The 19,086-nt window shown below is 42.1% G+C and overlaps 1 protein-coding gene across 1 annotated transcript; it reads right to left on the bottom strand.

Moving 5' to 3' along the window:
- Positions 1 to 95: 95 nt before the first annotated feature.
- On the bottom strand, positions 96 to 17,315 carry LOC148374848 (serine/threonine-protein kinase WNK4-like). Its single transcript, XM_088341522.1, has 23 exons — positions 17,296 to 17,315; positions 16,429 to 16,968; positions 13,298 to 13,470; positions 13,016 to 13,236; positions 11,780 to 11,937; positions 11,391 to 11,479; positions 11,088 to 11,307; positions 10,708 to 10,905; positions 10,474 to 10,579; positions 8,571 to 8,701; positions 8,430 to 8,494; positions 6,967 to 7,102; positions 6,722 to 6,838; positions 5,017 to 5,118; positions 4,857 to 4,923; positions 4,689 to 4,787; positions 4,247 to 4,584; positions 4,117 to 4,147; positions 3,908 to 3,963; positions 3,785 to 3,833; positions 2,287 to 2,617; positions 2,066 to 2,223; positions 96 to 238 (listed from the first exon to the last, which is right to left on the bottom strand). The coding sequence occupies exons 2-23, from the start codon at positions 16,741 to 16,743 to the stop codon at positions 96 to 98; spliced, it is 3,303 nt and encodes a 1,100-aa protein (XP_088197648.1). The 5' UTR covers positions 16,744 to 16,968; positions 17,296 to 17,315.
- Between the last annotated feature and the right edge of the window lie 1,771 nt (positions 17,316 to 19,086).

The raw sequence follows: 19,086 nt of genomic DNA, 5'->3' as shown, positions 1-19,086 counted from the left end.
CCTTTAAACACCTGTGAGCGCTGTCAAAATAAAAACCTTCTGAAATTAAAGCAGTGTTGCTTCATTCAGTTTCTTCTTCAACACTCAGGTTGCTGTCAGGCTGCAAATTCAAAGTTCACGTCAACAAATGAAACCATAGATAAAGGAGAAGAATGTTGTTGGCGTCTCACCACATACGTGTGTCCTGGAACAAATGACACTCTGCCAGGCCTCTCTTGAGAGCGCTTTTTCATTATACCTGGCAAAAGCAGACCCATACACAATTGTCATGTGACCAGTCATTTGACATGAAACAAAAAGACAAAGCCGCTCTTTTCACTAGAAGTTAATGTAGACAGATTACATCTGTTGTCATCTGAACCTTTCAATGACCTGCTGAAAAGTAAAAAACAATGGTCTAACGCAGGGGTTGGTAACCTTTCTGGACCAAAGAGTCGCGAAAGCAAAATATTATAATTTTTTTTAAAAGCTACATCATATATTTTGAGACAAATTTCACAAAAACCACTGAACTTCAATCTAGACAAAAGCTAATTCTTCCGCACAATTTATTTCCCTTTGACGTTTGATGATTTGATTAAATCTATGAAAATATCATACCTGTCAACCTGTACGTTTTTGCTGTACAAAGTACGTTTATTATGCATTTTAAGACATGTACGACATACAAGAAAATCTGTACGGAAAAAGGCAAACTTGTCAATTATGGGTACCATCCGGTATACAACGACTATCACAAAACGGCAAATCAATCAAGTCAAACGAGTTTGCTGCGGTAGCCTCTATCTGGGTATTGTTTTTTTCCGTTGCAAACGAAGCGAGCGGTTTGATGCTACTTTGCGCATGCGTCTGCCGCCAGGGGATTTCCCATCATGCATCATTCCGTGGTAGTTGTGTAGTGAAAGGAAGTCTGTCTCTTCTTAGAGAACCGGCTTTTTCGGCTCAACTCATTAAAGAGAGACGGCTCTCAAACGGCTCACTTGCTTTGATACATTATATTACGAATTATCATGTTGTATAAACAAGTTAAGAAAAAAAGGAGAAAATGAAAAAAGACAGGTTTGTGGTTATCCCTTTAATCAGTATATTACCAACAATAATTTAATGCAGAAAATGAATTAATAATTTGAATACAAAATGTATTATTCTACTTAATTATATTTGCATGTATTTTTTCCTTCTTCAGTGAACGTCCAAGCTACTTAATTTTTGAACTTTTTTTATAATAAACCTCATTCATGTCGAGCAACTCAGGATCTCACAACAAAATGTTAATTAACAATATATATGATATAACGAAACACATGTACAATATAACATATTAAACTACATAAATAAACACGTTTGAAAAAAAAAATATGGTGTAAGACTATTTTGTATTTTGTAAGGGAAAATATGACAGTTTGTAAGGGAATGGAGCCGTGGAGGTTGACAGGTATGAAATATAACAATGCCTGTGTGCCACATCAACAAATATACCACTCAAAAATTGTCCCTCTTATGCAGTTACTGAAGATGTTGAGGTTCATGTTGACCATTTTTCTGGTCGTAAATAATGGTTTCAAAACAAGGTGCGAGCAGAGTTCTCTTGTGAAAATGTCACAAAGTACTGTATACAGACGTATTCAGGGAATTGTGCTTTGTGTGCGGAGATCCGCCAACCCAATAAAACTGCTCTGGGGGCTTGGCTGTTTTTTTGGGGTGTTTACACTTTGTTTTGCTCTGTGTTTTCATCATAAAGTGTCGACTGTGAACAGAGATCGTGTAATGAGATTCCATATAAAGGATTCCTTAGAGATGTACTCCACAGCCAAGACGGGGTTTGTTGGTGAAATTTTGCCCTATATATTTTAGAGCAAACATGAAGCATGCCGTGTTGCTTCAGCTTTACATACATTGTTATTGGAATGTCATAGAAGATTCATATAGCACTTATTTTATCTCAGAGCCAAATCTACTGGTACTCATGAAACGAGCCAAATCTAGCTTGCGAGCCATAATTCCTGACCCCTGGCATGATGTGTGATGTGACTCATGTGCCTGTCAGTCCTGTGGATGGCCTGACCTGCAGGGGGCAGTACATCAGGCCTATGGAGGCGACGTTGGTTCATCATGGCCGCCGGGGTCACTGCGCCAAAAGGCAGGGCTTTTCCAATCTTCTGACAAAGCTCGTCCATCTCTAGCTTCTGACTGGCCTGCAGCCGACGCACCTCTAGCATGTGTCTGAAGAAGATGAGTGTTGGGTTATATAAGGTCGTTTCCACTGCAATCATCCTTGGGGTCCACCTTTCACGAATTTCCTTTAACTCCCCCCACGTATCGTCATCATTGTCGGATTCGTCGGACGTGGCGTAAGAGCGGCTTCGTAAATGGCTGCCAGACGATCCCTCATATAAGCTGCCGGTGGCCTTGCGGGCACCCCTCCTTCTTCTGTCTTCTGGCGCAACAACTGTGTCAGTATAGCAACTGCTCTCTGATTGACTGTCTTCCTGTGAAACACTATCAGATGTCTCCGACAAGCTCATCTGAGATGAGGGTGGTGAGTGGGATATGATTGTCTGGGGCTCCGAGTGCGACACCTGGAAACGACCGACGCTTCGAGTGGGCGGAGTTTTTGCTGAAACATGACAGATCGATAATGAATCATTTGTAGGCTTATAGCAAAAAACGGGGGTCAGCAACCTGTGGCTCTAAAGCGTCTCTCTAGTGCTTCCTAGTGGCTCACATAAGCTTTTTAGACAATGTTTTGAAATGTAAAATGAATTTTAAACCTAGGCAGCACGGCGGCGCAGTGGTTAGCGCGTGTGCGGCACAGTTCTGAGGTCATGAGATCGAACCTCCTGTGTGGAGTTTGCCTGTTCTCCCCGGTTTTCTCCGGGTACTCCGGTTTCCTCCCACATTCCAAAAACATGCATGTCAGGTTAATTGGCCGGTCCAAATTGTCCATAGGTGTGAATGAGCAAGCAAATTGTCTGTCCCTGTGTGCCCTGCGACTGGCTGGCAACCAGTTCAGGGTGTCCCTTGCCCACTGCCCAAAGATAGCTGGGATGGGCTCCAGCACCCCCGCGACCCTACTCAGGATAAGCGGTGCAGATAATGGATGGATGGATGGATGGAATTTTAAACCATATTTGTAAATATGGTTTCTATGGGACAAACACAAAACAAATATTTTTAACTTTTTAAATCTCATCTCATCTCATTAGCCGTACCGCTTATCCTCAGTAGGGTCGCGGGGGGGCTGGAGCCCATCCCAGCAATCATCGGGCAGTGGGCAGGGGACACCCTGAACTGGTTGCCAGCCAATCGCAGGGCACACAGGGACAGACAACTCATTCGCTCATTCACACCTAGGGACAATTTGGACCGGCCAATTCACCTGAAATGCATGTCTTTGGAATGTGGGAGGAAACCGGAGTGCCCGGAGGAAACCCACGCAAGCACGGGGAGAACATACAAACTCCGCACAGAAAGTCTGGAGCTGGATTTGAACCCACGACAGGTTCCCATGACATGAACTGTGCCGCACAAGCGCTAACCACTGCGCCGCCGTGCTGCCCAACTTTTTAAATATTTAGAATAAATATTAGATGAGCAACTTTTATGTATAAATCCCTTTTTTCCTTTGATTTAAAAAAAGGTTTATTAAAGGTCTTTATTTTTTGTGGCTCCAGAGATTTTTTTTTTTTGTTAGTCTGTTATGGCTCATTCAACATTTTTGGTTGCTGACCCCTGGCATAAGCAAATACATCATCATGTTAAAAGTGTGTTTATATGTGTGTACCATTAAATGTGGCTGGCGGTCCAGGTGATGGTGTGACAGAGGACTGCACCTGTAGCACAGCAAGTTTACAAGTGACTAATATTTCCATTACCATAAACATCAATATCAGTGTGGGCACATTACTTGTGTGAGGTTGGAAGACTGTTCCTGTTTGGACTGGGTTGGGACTGGGGCTGAACCTGTGCATGTGACAGAGATAAACAGATATTTTCATCACAATGCGATAACAGTGTGTGATGTTACATTTTATATCACAAGTTATGTTGTTAGAGGATACAATGTATGTGACATTGCATTCAATGTGGTCCCAGAGACTATGATGTCAAACTAACCATGGGGGGGTAGATTTGAAGAATATCCCTGCTGAAAGGAAGAGGCATGTGAAAAGTAAAAATAGTGACTTCAAAGATTATTACATTGTGAGAAACAATGTCAACCAATGAGTAAAGGAATCAGTCTCACCTGTGTTGAGCTCCAGTTAGGCGTTGCCCCCTGTGGCCCCTGATAAGCGTGGCCTAATCCTGCTGGTGGAGTACCTTGGAAGGAGGTGTTGCCCAAAGAAGGCGACGTTGGAGGAGAGAAGTGCCCGAGAGTTGGTGCAAAGGGCGGGGTAGCATGCGTCTGGTAGCTTTGGGAAGGAGGAAGAAAAGAGCGGGCCATTGTCATGGCTATTGACATCATGTTGGCCAGAGAGAAAAGTGGTTGGTCAGGAGGCGGCCATTGAGGTGGCGCGCCAGTTGGGTTATTGTAGGCAGGGTACGCCACAGGCAATGGGGGATACTGTGGAGATGATGGGGCCTCTGCGTGGAGGGAAGCAGGAGCAGGGGTATGAAAGACAGATAGATGAACACACCCCCAGCAGATGTTGACAAATTCAAAAGGTTTTCAATTAGAAATCATCTACCTGGTGAAGTGAAAGATGGTTGTGGCCATGGCGCTGTGGCAAGCACCGTTGTCTCAGGCTCAACATCCCTGTAAGAGGACGGATCAGCCTCCACCATGTCTGCCAGGAATACATGTTTATCACTGCCCAACATTTCAATTTAGCATCATCAGTCAAAGCTAGTCTTACTGCTGAGGGAAGAGCTAGATGGTGTCCTGGATGAGCGCTCAGCAGCCAACTCAGCTTCCATCTTCGCCTGTTGGGTAACAAAGGGTTATGATCGGCTCTGGCGTCTGTGTGCGTATGCACGAATGTGTGCGTGCTCATATGTGTGTCGATTGAAGTACACCTGTTTCTGTTGCATCTTCATGGACTCTGCTCTTCTAATGATATCATACATGCGGAGGATGAATACAGTCCGCTCATCCTCCAGGAGGAAATCTCTGTGCAACTATCACACAAACATTTTCGTTATTTGTACAGTGCAGTATGCAGTAAACAGCTATATCTGATCCGAAATCCGTAGAAATTAAACAAGCTGTTGTATTTTTTTCCTGAATTAGTAACAACACTATGTGTATTTGGATGATTCTGGTTCCTCGATTCAATCTAGGTTGTCAGTTTCAACTTTGATTTTTGTCCCTCTACTTTGACATTCATGTTATCCAACGCAAAAAACAAATTCTTTTAGATAACCAGTTATTTTGAATGCAAATTTATCTGCACGCAACGCTACTTGATAAAAGAGCAGGCGTGGAAACTTTAATAGACTTTAAGTACAATGCAAAACATTTTTTTGTAGTTTTAACATATTTCAATTTTTTATGTCAGTAAAATCTGAAAAATTTACCATAAGTATTATCTCATCAGCCACACCGCTTATCCTCAGTAGGGTCGCGGGGGTGCTGGAGCCCATCCCAGCAATCATCGGGCAGGGGACACCCTGAACTGGTTGCCAGCCAATCGCAGGGCACACGGGGACAGACAACTCACTCGCTCATTTACACCTAGGGACAATTTGGACCGGCCAATTCACCTGAAATGCATGTTTTTGGAACGTGGGAGGAAACCGGAGTGCCCGGAAAACCCATGCAAGCCCGGGGAGAACATACAAACTCCGCACAGGAAGTCTGGAGCTGGATTTGAACCCACGACAGGTTCCCATGACATGAACTGTGCCGCACAAGCGCTAACCACTGCGCTGCCGTGCTGCCCATTAGTATCATTATTTTTAATATTTTCTTGTTTATCTGTTAATTTTTTCTGTTGATTTTTTTAAGAATTAAGAAACAAGAAAAAAAGCTATTCTTAACATGATCAAAACTTTCAAGGGGTAAGAATTTATTTTTGGTGATGTATGAATACAGTAGTATTGTACGATGTGAATGTGAACAGACCACCTCGAAATTTCAGAAAGAGAGTGTTCTCTCCCAAGTACTTAGGATCTAAAATCAGTATGGTCACACGCATACCAACAGGCTTTGGGGGAAAAGTGCGCTGCGACGGGCAGCTGGTGATGTACCTTTAGGGGGCGCTACCCATTAATGCCAAGGTTTGGCTTATCTCGGAAGAGCGGGAGGATGCTTTCCAACGACAACATCGGCGACCAGATGATGGTAGGATCAGGAGGGTTCTCTTGCTACTGGTGACCTCGGGAACTAGTACTGTTTCATGTGGGGGGAGCAAACCCTAACCCAAAATAATGGCTGTACTTTCCTAAGACGCAGCACAGGAAGCGGTGCCTCGACAACTCAGGTGGTTAAGGGATCCATTATCTGTGATGTTTAGTGTACGAGGGCCAATATCAAATAAATTTGAATGAGATCCAACAAAAATTAATCCAACAAAAATTAATGTCGTTTAAAATGGAGAGATGTGCTTGCTCCCTTTTTGAGTTTGTTTCAACAATTTCCTCTGGCATGTAAAAAAGACACTGTAAAACTTTTGATGGAAGTTGCAGTATTGATTTATACTTATGATGAATTATACTTATACTTTATACTTATGATGAATTACTTTTGCCGCACACGCTGCAATCAACTGCAGGCGCTCACCATCACAGAGGCGATGTCTTCTGGGTGGTCGGCATCCAGGTCAAATTTAAATGTCACCATCTTGCTGTCGTGAGTGTTCAACTGGCACTCGACCACGCGATCGTTCATGTCAGACACCTGCATGGGCGTGAGCATGCACACGCGCGTCAACTCAAATGCATTGATACAAAAACAGCAACTCAGAGCCATCAACACAAACAAACATATACTGTACGTGTATGCAAACACCCAAAACCGGAGCTCACCGCTGTGAGTCTGAGCTGCGTCCTCATTCTCCTTCTTAACTTCCTGTCGGGATGATGCTCAGTTGCGTCCCATTGGCTCTTGTCTGGTTGGCCGTCGTTGCAATCACTCAGTCCTGATGTTACGTCAGAAGCGCAGCTACAACAAACAACAATTTTTTAACTTCGTGTATAAGTGTGTGTGACTCTTCAACATACTTGTCAACTTATGAAATGAAATGATCTGCATTTATATAGCGCTTTTCAAGTCAATGACTTCCCAAAGCGCTTTACATTGTGCTTCAAATTTCCCAATAGCGGCCGTGATCTGTGCAGCCATGCAAGGCGCTAACCTGCTTATTGGGGGTATTGGGGGTTCAGTGTCTTACCCAAGGACACTTCGACATGTAACACGGACAAGCCGGGATTCGAACTGGGATCCCTTAATCCTAAAACGATCGCTCTACCTCCTGAGCTACTGCCGCCCCTGTATTCTATTCCTTTTTTGATCATTTCAAATTGAGCACGCCATTTAACAATTATTGGACGGGATTTTTTTTTTTTTTTTCCAAAAGGCCAATCATGCCCTGACCATTTTGCTCTAATCCAGATTGTCTCGGTCACTGCTAACAGACAAAAACGTCATTGATAATTGCTAATGAAGAGGATGTCTGCGAATCCTGCACTGTTAGGTATTAAAAGCGTTCGAGGTAAGATAAGGCCTAAAAAAATCCAGCCTGACCCAGGCCATCAGGAATTAAAACCCGACCCAGCCCAAGCCGGACCAATTAACTTGACTTGCAGGACCGATCCCGGAGCAAACCCGAAATTTCATTATTTGAAAGGACTCGGGAGAAAAAGGGGTGATTTTGGTCTCCCTGTCACCCGCCGCACGCCCTGTTCTCTGGGTTTGACGGTGCCAGATGCCGCGAAAGTGGGACGGGATCTGAAATGTGAATCCGCGTGACACTTAAGGCCTGTCTTTTTAACAACATCTAAGGTAAACTGACTGTATAAAAATGTACATCTTTTATATTTCTGTGTCTGCAGATGTTACATAACCGACAATTTTCAATCATTGATGGGTTGTTTTTCGGTATAACAAATAAATGAAAATCTGCAAGAGGGAAGCAAGCTCTGGCCCGACATTTTAGGGCGCCCCTTTATCCAAACTAGGGTCAGGCTCAGCTCAGTAAGGCTCAGTAAGCAGCACTACATTTATTGTAAGTGGAGAAAGAACTAAGAAAGATGCTGATATAATGTGTTTTTTTATTTGACAATTGTTATCCCCTTGTTTACACATATTATCTTTGTGTTTTTGTTCTACATAGTCTCTCTTGCTGTGAGTAAACAGGTGCCGCGTTATGTTTGTTAAGTTTATCATAGCTTAATAAGGGGAACTGCAATAATTAAAAAGGGGGAACAATTGGCTGACGTGGACAGGTATTCTTTAAGTTTGTGTGCGTATGTGAAGGTATGTGTGTCACCTGTCGGCAGGTGAGGAGAACCCATGAAGCGATTGTGAGGGCTCATTCTGTAACACTGCGAGGCTCTGAGAAGATGGAGAAGAAAATAGTTGTTAATATAGCTGTATCCCTGCTCAGTCTATGACCCCGCTTTCTACTCACTCTTGGGTAGCGCAGAACAGGAAAAGGTGGAGGTTTTGACCTCCGGCTCCTAAGGGGCGGGACATAGCTGCTTTGATGAGTCTGAAGAGTGATAGGAGGAGGCGAAGCTTCCTGTGCACTACTTCGCTTCACTGTTATGAAAACCACAAAATCAGACACTATATGCTAAAGCTGACTAAATATGTCAACAAATCATTAACAAAATACTCTTTTTATTCTCCATATCAATTCTATTTTAACACACTAACAGATTAATTCTGTAATGTGTCTGAACATAGAACTGAACATACAAAGATAAAGTGTCAATGCTCTTAATAAGTGTGATGGCTAAATCTTACAGTAAACCATTTTTCCAAGAAGTTGCATTCCACCTTATTAGTAAGCTGTATAACAGTGGTCTCCAACCACTGGGCCGCAGACTGGTAGCGGGCTGTGGGTAGTTTGGTACCAGGCCGCACATAAAAAAGAATAAGTACTATTATTGTTTATACATATTGTGGTTTTACTGTTTTAGAATGAACTTGAACCAGGTCTTTAAGATGGTACTTAAAATCAGTGTGGTTCACAGAGGCAATCGCAGTTACCTGTAGTGTAATGTCACAGTCACATTGGAAACAAGGATTTCTGCCCGCCGAAGAGACAGTGAAGGACGGAACCAAACTTTTGCATTTAGAGCCAATCAGTGAGGAGAATTGTATCTACTTCATGCTACAACAATTGAATAATAACTTTGAAAATATTTATTCAATGGAGATGGAGGATGTATGGATCCTAAGTCAATAACTGTGGTGTCTCCACATAATACCAACAAGCTTTTAGCGGGGTTGCTTCATTTGGTGAGTTTGTGTTTTCAATTACATGACACGCCGATCCTCGGGAGATTTTGCGTTAAACATTGCGATAGCGACCAGAGTGTGTCGCTATTAGCACATTCGACTAACAGTTCACAAGTCTCTTTTTGCACAGTTTGCATGTTCCCCCCATGCCCTCGGGCACTCCAGGTTCCTCCCCCATTCTAAAAATATGGCTGGGATAAGCCAAGCAACCCAGGGACTCTCGTTCATGTAGGATGACTCAAATTTTTCACATGAATAACAGTGGATTTACGCTCATTATTATTATGAATCTTGTAATAGTTCTTCGTGTTCTAATTGTTTTTTTAATATTATTATCGTTATCATTATTTCAGAAAAAGTAAAAACATGTTTAATGCCGCCCTTGAACTGGTCCCTGGTACAGAAAAGGTTGCCGACCATAGCTCTATAAAACCTTTGAAGTCTTTTTTTTTCCAAAAGGTGTCAAAAAAAACAAAATCTTGTCTATCCTGTTAAACACGTAATAATGTTTAGATTTTTTTCTCACAGAAGATTGGTCTCAAAAAATGTGCTGGATTTAATACAAAACACTATCTGAATTGATTAGATTGTTGTGTGAATTATTTCTTGAAAAAAATAGTTTTCTGATTTAGAAAAGTGTATTGTAGAATAGATATAATATTTCAAAAACAAATATTTGTCCATTCTTTGATTTCATCATGTTTTAATACCCAGATACTGATCACATTTTTCCCACACTGGTTTCATTAAAGGGTCACTGTGTAATATTTGGCCACTAGATGTTGCTGCATGCTGCAGTACAACCGAAAACGAGTGCCACTAAGAACAAGTAAGATTGCAAACTGTGGAGACTCAAAGCGACCAAACAGCACCATTTAGAGTCTTACTTTTTTGCCCAGGCTATTACAAGGTGTTTGGTTTTTAGGAGTACCCTTCGCTGCAAGACGGTGACAGCTCCCTCTAGTTGAGCCTCATGTATGCAAAATTAATACAACTTTCTTGACCTAGGAGTATTTAAATGACAAAACACATTCCTTCTTTCATTTTCAAAGGAGATCAATTCTAACCTGTAGCCGCCATCTTGTCGCTTGTATAATGCACCTGGCTGACGCTGGATGAGGACATTGGAGGAGGTGGGGCTTGGATCCGAGATGTAGCAGAAACTCCAGAGTTCTGATCGAGGGTAGCCATTAACTCACATAACACTTAGTCCAGCGCAAACAAATTCATAAATGTCTTAATTTTCAGTTTTTTAGAGCTTCCATAAGTTTACCTCAACAATTAAAAGATAATGCACCCACCTCTCCTTGCTGATTGGTCGTCTGTGGTAGAAGCGGTGGGGGAACTTCACACTCCTGGGTGGCATTTCCCTGTTGCCGTGCTGCGTCTTCTGCCAATCTGCGTCGTTCGTCGCGGTGTCGCTTGATGGTGGTCACGCCATCTCGTATTGCCATTGCAACAAGCTTGTAGTCGCCCTCTGACACGAAGCCCAGGACAACCTGGGAGGTGATAGTTTCAATGAGTGAGAAAGAGAGTGTATAAATCAGAGAACAGAAAAGACTTGCATGAGCATGCATATGTGCGGGGAGACAGAGAGAGAGATAGAGAGAGACAGACAGAGAGAGACAGAAGGAGAGAGAGAAAGCGACCAAATGTGTTAGCATATTGTTCAATGGCCTACCATATCCTGGGCCACCTCTTCAGGTACGTCGTTGTTGAGCTGAAAGAGGAACTCGATGGCATTGTTGCCTTTGTACTTGCCGTGAAGCTGCTTAGTACCGTCCATCCTCAGCCACAGCATGAGGGCCGACTTTGTGCCATCATCTTCCTCAGCCAGCTCCACATGAACTCCTGGATGGCTTTGGAAGAAGCGGTGTTCGAGAAGGCCCTGAACGGTCAACCTGTTGGTGGGTGGCATAGGGGGTGTACTGTTTTAGCGGGTGGGCTAAGACTACTGGTCATGCACTGGCCCGAATGGATGCACCTTTCTTTGCTGTTTGTGTGGATGCATCCTTCAATGATTTCCTTCAGCTCAGGAATTGTGACTTTTGAAAAACTGTCTGGCTTGATACCCTATCAGAGCGGCAATATAAGAGACACTGGTCAGACTTGGGATGCAATGAAATGTGGTGTTAGTGTGACATGGGCAAGATGATCAAAATATATCAGAAGAGTTGAAACAATAAACTCATTTTTATTGCCAGCAGTAACCCACACAACATAAGGGATCCAAGAACTGCTATACCATTAATGGGAATGTGAGACGAGATTTGGGCATAAATGAAACAAATGAGAGATGCGTGTGCGTCAAGGTGGCCAATACCTAAACAAGACTTATCCGCGAGAGGAGGAGCTAGGCCGTGTCTCACTTACGTTAGTGACCTTGCGGTAAATCTGAGCAGCGTTTTGACACTCGGAGTACGGATACTCAGACGTAGTCATCTCCAGAATGCACATGCCAAATGCGTACACATCCACCGCCTCGTCATACTTCTCATCGTACATCTCAGGAGCCATGAATTCCGGCGTACCTGAAAATAACACAATATGACATTAAGAAGTCTTAACAAGGTCAGGGGGGTTACCAGGACAGCACTTTTATGTACCAATGATGACAAGATTGCGATATCACACCAAAACGTTTTTGTCATTTAGTTATCAATATGATTGCTGCGATCTCATTCTTATGTAATACACACGTTGCAGTAGAGTCACCATTACGCTAAAAGCTATTTGGGTGAATAATTAACTAAACAACTACTTAAGTCAATTTGAAACAGCTTATTGGGTTGTTTTGTACAAATAAAGCCAAAATTTGGGTCACTTAATTCAAAACCTCTAATATGTAGTAATCGAGTTCAAAACAAAAACAACCCTAACCCTATCCTTAAAAAAAGGTTAATTTTGCCCAAAATAACAAACCCAAATTGGGTTATTTTGTTTAAACCCCTCGTAAAAAGCATCTTGTTTATTTATAACTCCTGAAAGATTGCTCATATTTTGAAAAATTAACAAAGCAACCTCAGTAATTTTGTTTGAAACAAAACAAAAAATAAGTTATTTTGGAGTGTTACATACAGTAAACCTTTTGCTTGCAGGGGTTACATTCCCAAAAATACGTGATTGGCAAAACTGTGAGTTTTTTTTGTAACAATTATTATACAATTAAATATATATACATTGAAACATAAGAACAAACCATTTCACAGGTCCAAGCATTTGTATTACAAATAAAACACCATGCAAACTTTATTTTCATTCTTTACAAATAATTGCTGTCAAATAATAATTGTAATCATCAATGTGAATGTGAACTGATGGCTTTCAATTGCAGGGCATAATGTAAATTCGGCAAGGTGTTTTACACACATGTACATGAGAAACTGCAACGTTAATGACACACAGGTAGAAAAGAAGTGGAGTGACTATCTAGCCAATCAGAATGCAGAACACAATGCACAATGCACAATGCAAATCAATGAAGTAGCGAAGACGTGGCAAGGGAACTGGGTTATAGCGAAGGATCACTGAAATTGTATTAATTGCAAAATCACAATAATGTGTCTCTGACGTCAAAGATACATTACAGACATCTCGATGCCACCTTACCAATGACGCTCTTGGCAAAGGAGGCCTTCTTGAGAGTGGCGAGTCCGAGGTCCCCGATCTTAACGGACGCCGAGGGCCCCGTAATGAAAATGTTGTCGCACTTGAGGTCGCGATGTAGGATCGGAGGGTTGCGTGAGTGCAGGAAATGAAGACCTTTCAGGATCTGGAAGCTCCACCGCTGAAGCAACTTCAGCTTTATTGGACGAAATCGGCGAAGGTATCTGAGGAGGAGGCGAGGTCAGCTTAGGGACCCTGCAATATGTTAGCTTCTGATTGACTCACGTCTTGAGGGTCCCCGACGTCATGAGCTCGGTCACCAGGACGGTGCACTTGCGACCATTCAGCATTGATTTCCAAGAGTCAAAAAAACGGACAATGTTTGGGTGCTGGAGCCCCTTTAGCATCTCCACCTCCTCCTCAAAACGCTGCCGCTCAGTTCGTGTCAGGCGCTGAGTCTGATGTGGCAAAACAGTTAATCATCCGTCGCGTTTTTATTTTTAAATGAAGCGATATTTCAAAATATTTTAGGAATGAGGCACAATGATTACATAACTAAACTTATATAGCATACAATTCATAATTTTGAAACATACAATACCCTTCAAAAGTTTGGGGTCGCTTAGAAACGTCATTATTTTTTAAGAATAGCACTTTTTTTTAAATGAAAATCATCCAAAAATCAAAAACACACCCCATACATTGTAAATAAAATTTTAGCTGCAAATGTCTTATTTTAATGCAATATCTACATAAGTGTATAGAGGCCCATTTCCAGCAACCTGCACTCCAATGTTCTAATAGAATGTTGTGTTTGCTAATTGCGTTAGAAGGCTAATGGATGTTGAGAAAACCCTTGTGTATTTATGTTAGCACAGATAAATACAGTTTGGATAGTAATGGAATCTATAAAACTTATTTTGAGTTAGTCGAGTAACTGGAGCCTCACATTGGTAAGTGTGATTCAGCTTTCAGAAAGGCGAGAAAAAGAGAACTTTCATGTCTGTTTCAAGTTCTTGTTCTAAGAAAATAAGGTCAAGTCAAGTCAAGTCATGTTTAATTGTATAGCCCTTAATCACAGAGTCTCAAAGGGCTGCACAGACCACAGATTATTTCAAACTATTACACCATTCTCTGATCTAAAACATACCTGAGGGTAAGAAAAACTCAAAAACCTCAACATGAGGAAAATGAAACCTTGAGAAGGGATCCGACATGAGATAATCCCCCTTCCAGGATGACCAGGCTGTAATGGTTGTTGCAGTTACAAACAATAAAAATAAAACATAAATAAAATAAAATATAGAATAAAAATCAAATCAAAAGGAGGACCAGGTTGCAACGGATGTAGGAATGACAAATAATACACAGCTATTGTCAACATGAAATATAGGTTATTCATATGCTATAGAATAGAGGAGTGTTTTTAGTCTAGATTTAAACAGTTCCACTGAGGTTGCAGATCACATTTCACAGCACCGGTGCCCGAATGTAAGGATATTTCATTAAAGAAATTGTCAAAAAGCTGAAGATATCCTACTAAGGTGTGTATCATTCTTTTTAGAGAACAGAACAAACAAGCTCTAACCAGAGTAGAAAGAGAACTAAGCGCACTCGCTGCACAACTAAACTATAGAGTCTCTAGTTCGAGAAAGAGAGTTCTTACAGCTTCTCAACCAACAGATTGGTTTAATAGTAGCTGCAAAACACGAGTGCCGACATCCGCAGTGAAGAGGCGACTCTGAGATGCTGGCCATCAAGGCAGAACGGCAAAGAAAAAGCCATATCTAAGACTGGCCAACAAAAGGAAGATATACAATAGATTTGAGCAAAAGAACATGGTCAATAAAAAAGGGTGACTTTTTAATGGAACACACAAAATTGTCTGCGTGACCGTCAATTTTTGAACGGTAGTGTATAAAGTGTGTTAACTATACAAGCATCGTTGATAAACTACCCCCAAAAAATCAAAATAAACACGATGTTAATAATTTAGTCAGTATTATATTATATTCCATGTTGTGTGAATGCATGTGTGTACTTGTGTGCTGTTATCAACATCAGACAGCTGTCGCATGTACGATCAGATGATGTGGAAAGTTCTGCTTCAATTATCTCACGAACACATACGCTCATGTGCTCGCAGACATCGACAGACACACTCAATGGTTTGATGAGGTATGATATGATTTCACATAACAGCACACCTGGGCAAGGTGGCACAAGGTCAAAAGGCATGGTTTTGACTCTTTCACAGTGGTACCCTAATTACGGCCCAAGAGGTGGAGACTGCCCACCTTTACATTTTGTCCCGCCCCCTGAAAAATATCAGAGATTTTGCCGCGCAATTTTTTTTCTTCCCAAAAAAGATCTGAAAAGTCTGGATGCTGCTATGACGATAAAGAGTGCACTGAACTTTTACCATTTGACTATCAGTGATATAGAGGATAAAAAGGAAGGGGCATTGGGTTTTATTTCATTATCACACTAATTTTAGTCACAGTACCGGAGAATAATCTTAATTGTGTAGTGTCTCTAACATGGTACAAAGACAATTAAACGAGAACAAAATTAACATTCTTCTCTGGTATCGAGACTAAAAATAGTGTGATGAGATCAGATCTACTGCCCTTTTTTTGCAAGTCATCCATACCACTGGGAGTCCTGTGCTCTGACAACCAAGCTGATCTTGGACCTGTTAGAGACAGTGCTCAGCACAACAGAAAGTTTATGTTCCATCTTTATTGACTTTTTTATCCATGAAAAAAACACTGAGCGTTTTGGTTATCTCATCTCATCTCATTAGCTGCACAGCTTATCCTCAGTAGGGTCGCGGGGTGCTGGAGCCCATCCCAGCAATGGATGGGCAGTTTGCAGGGGACACCCTGAACTGGTTGCCAGCCAATCGAAGCGTTTTGGTTATTATTTCATTAAAAGTGTTATTATTTTTCGACTTTTGTTCTGTGAAGAATCCAGAAAGGCTATTTGGCTGTGACTTACGTTTTAACATTCAAACACTCTTGCAGTGATCAATTATTTGCTGTTACAAACTGACCTCTGCCCCTTATAATAATAATTTCCTTGTATTGTCATTCTGTGTAACAATGTACACAGAACGAAATGTTGATTGCACCTGACCCGTTGTAGCGAGCCGATGCAGCCGCAGCCAACAGAGGGCGCCGCCGACCACTTTTTAAGTCTTAGGAATGACTCGGCCGGGGCGCGAACCACCGACCTCCCAGTCTCAAAGCGGGCGCCTTACCATCTAGGCTACTGAGCTGGTATATCAGAGAACGAAGAAGTTATGTGGCCTTCACAAAAAAAAATGGGGACACCTGCTCTATCAAGACTGCAGATTTTTGAAGTAATGAATGTGCATGACAATCTTAGATTCCTGTGTGTATGTGTGCTCATACCTGTAACTCGCACCAGGCCACTTCAACAGTGGTCTCAGTGTCAAGACCCTTGTAGACGTTCTTGAAAGATCCTCGTCCGATCTCGATATCAAACTTGAGGAAGCGTCCGTCAGGCGAAGAAGCCACGGCCTTGGTGGCCGCTTCATCCCCATCTGACGTCAAAAGAACCGCCGCTGCCGCCACTTCCTCACTTGAGTCAAGACTACTGTCCCGACTGGACGCCATCTCTGATTTGACACCTTGGAGAAGGTTTTCAGAGAGCATCTCCGAGAGGTTGGATCCACCCGCTTGGCCTACCTCAGTTTCATTTTCCATGATTTCATGAGTTCATATTGGGCTTTTGTGAGGTGGTTGCAGTCCAATTACAGAATTAGCATCACAATGAGACAAAAAAAGGTGGACAGAGAACTTGACAAAAAAAAAAGCAATTGAAGATGAGTGGCGATGCAGGAAGTGAAGAGGACACGTAAGTGAGGCCCTGAGGGTCAGATCGTCTCTATCAGTTGTTTGCAGATGGCACAAGCTCCTCCCACTCGCCACCTGAAGCACATGTTTTTCGCATGCAACACTTTTTCACAGCTGTAATTTTGCACTTTTGTTAACTTCAAATATTTTCGTTTTTAATTTTATGACAGTAATAAAACGTAATCACAATAAGACATCCATAATATGAAATACAATTAATAAATACAGATACTCAATTCAATTATATTCATATTGCACATTGAATGCGGGGTTCTTGGTTTTAGGTTTCCCGAAAGAGTTTAAAATGACATATTTTCTCTATTGAGTGTGTGTTAATGCGTAACTGAGTTCAAAGAGCCTGTGTATATAAAATTTCACCGCACCTATCTGCTTTTAACTTACGTTTATCATTTGTGTTCCGGCCATGGAAGCGCATTAGGCTGGAAGACAAGAGACAGAGGGGAGGTAAGGAGAGTGATTTCACGCACATGCTCAGCTTTACTTTTTTAGGATGAAATTGTAAAAGAAAGATAAGGACTGTTCCAGCCAGAACCGCCCAAAAATTCGAAAAAATGAGAGTCTATTCGAACGCAACAACGAAAGACACGTACGTGCTCGAGCCATACAAGCAGCTTGACAGAGGCTGCAATTATGATTTCAGCCAGAAGATGGCGTTAGCAAGCGGAATATTGTGAAGTTACGAAAGCCGCCTTAAAAAGAATTGTCCACGTGATGTAACGTTAATAAAATCAGGTGAAACAAAAATAATGCAGACAGTAGATGAAGAATAATGATTAAAAACACGTAAATACATTATCAAAACAAATTGATTACGAGTTTACACAAAAGGACTAATTAATGGATTAATAAGTAGAGTTGAAAAAGTGTCAGGAAAGTCACAGCGTCATTATTGTTTAATAATATTGTCGCTGTATTCTACACTCTGTTTGCTATGAGTAAATAGGTGCTGCGTGGTGTTTATCACTTAATAGAATTTGAATCACTAATTAGGGGAACAATTGGCTGTGGCGGCACGGCAGATGATTGGTTACCCCGTCCGTGGCAAAGTTCGTAGGTAATGGGTTCAAATCCAGCTACCAGAATTCCTGTGTGAAGTTTGCATGTTCTGCCCGTGCTTGCATGGGTTTCCTCCAGGTATCCTGGTACACCCCCCCCCCCCCCCCACACACACACACACACATTCCAAAAACATGCAAATTGTCTCTAGGTGTGATTTTTCTGTGTCTGTGTGCCCTGCGACTGGCTGGCAACCAGTTCAGAGTGTCCTCTGCCCACTGTCCAAAGATAGCTCGGAAGGGCTCCAGCACCCCCGTGACCCTACTGGGGATGAGCGGTGCAGAAAATGGATAGATGGATGATACGTATGGAGTTAAGTTCACTGTATTGCCTGCCATAAAACGACATGATCTCAAAGCTTACTGTCAAGACAGATAAAAAAAATATACTATGTGCCTTATGTTGAAAATTTGTATAAATGTTTTTGCGCTTCTGTCCGCCTGTCTGTTGTCAGGTCTGCATTGAAATTGAAAAACTGATCTCAAGTGTCTTGTTTGCAGACCGCCACATAATTTAAAAGACCTGCGCTCTTCTGGATGGATGAGGAGCGAATGTTGAAGAGGATCTACAGAGCATAAGTAAATGGAAGGAGACCAAGAGGAAGGAAGTAATTTCCGTGGATGGATGGTGTTATGAGTGCACTGTAGGAAAGAGGTCTAAATATAGTGGAAGTTAGAGCTCTTGTTTGTGATAGGAATGAATGGAGAGGTGTTGTAAAAGGATAGCGGGATGTTTAGACGCGTTTTAAGGAATGGGCAGGGCACCCGTGTGATGCGGCAGGGGTAAACCAGTGAAAGCTGCTGTTGAACAGAAGAGTGTGTTATGTCACCCTGACCCGAGTGACATGGCCGCTTTCTTGTGTCCCGTTTCATCTGGAGGGACGAAAGCATGACCAACATGGGTGCCGAAGTGCTTAACTTGTTTGGGAGTTTGGGAATTTGGGTTGGCCGTGGTCCAAAAATTTGTGTGTGTTTTTTGCTCCTTTTTAACTTTTATTTTGTTTGTTTTTGTAAGTGTTTGTCATGCTGTCGGTCACCCCTCTCGAGGGATATGACCAGGGTGGATAGATAGCACTGTTCTACAAATCGGTGTCGAAAGCGAGGTCGACGCGGTCTG

Source organism: Urocampus carinirostris, chromosome 1 (genome assembly GCF_059441175.1).
Source record: "Urocampus carinirostris isolate Australia breed hairy pipefish chromosome 1, RoL_Ucar_1.0, whole genome shotgun sequence".
In the NCBI taxonomy this organism is placed as follows: Eukaryota; Metazoa; Chordata; class Actinopteri; order Syngnathiformes; family Syngnathidae; genus Urocampus; species Urocampus carinirostris.
This window is presented reverse-complemented; position numbering and strand designations above follow the sequence as displayed.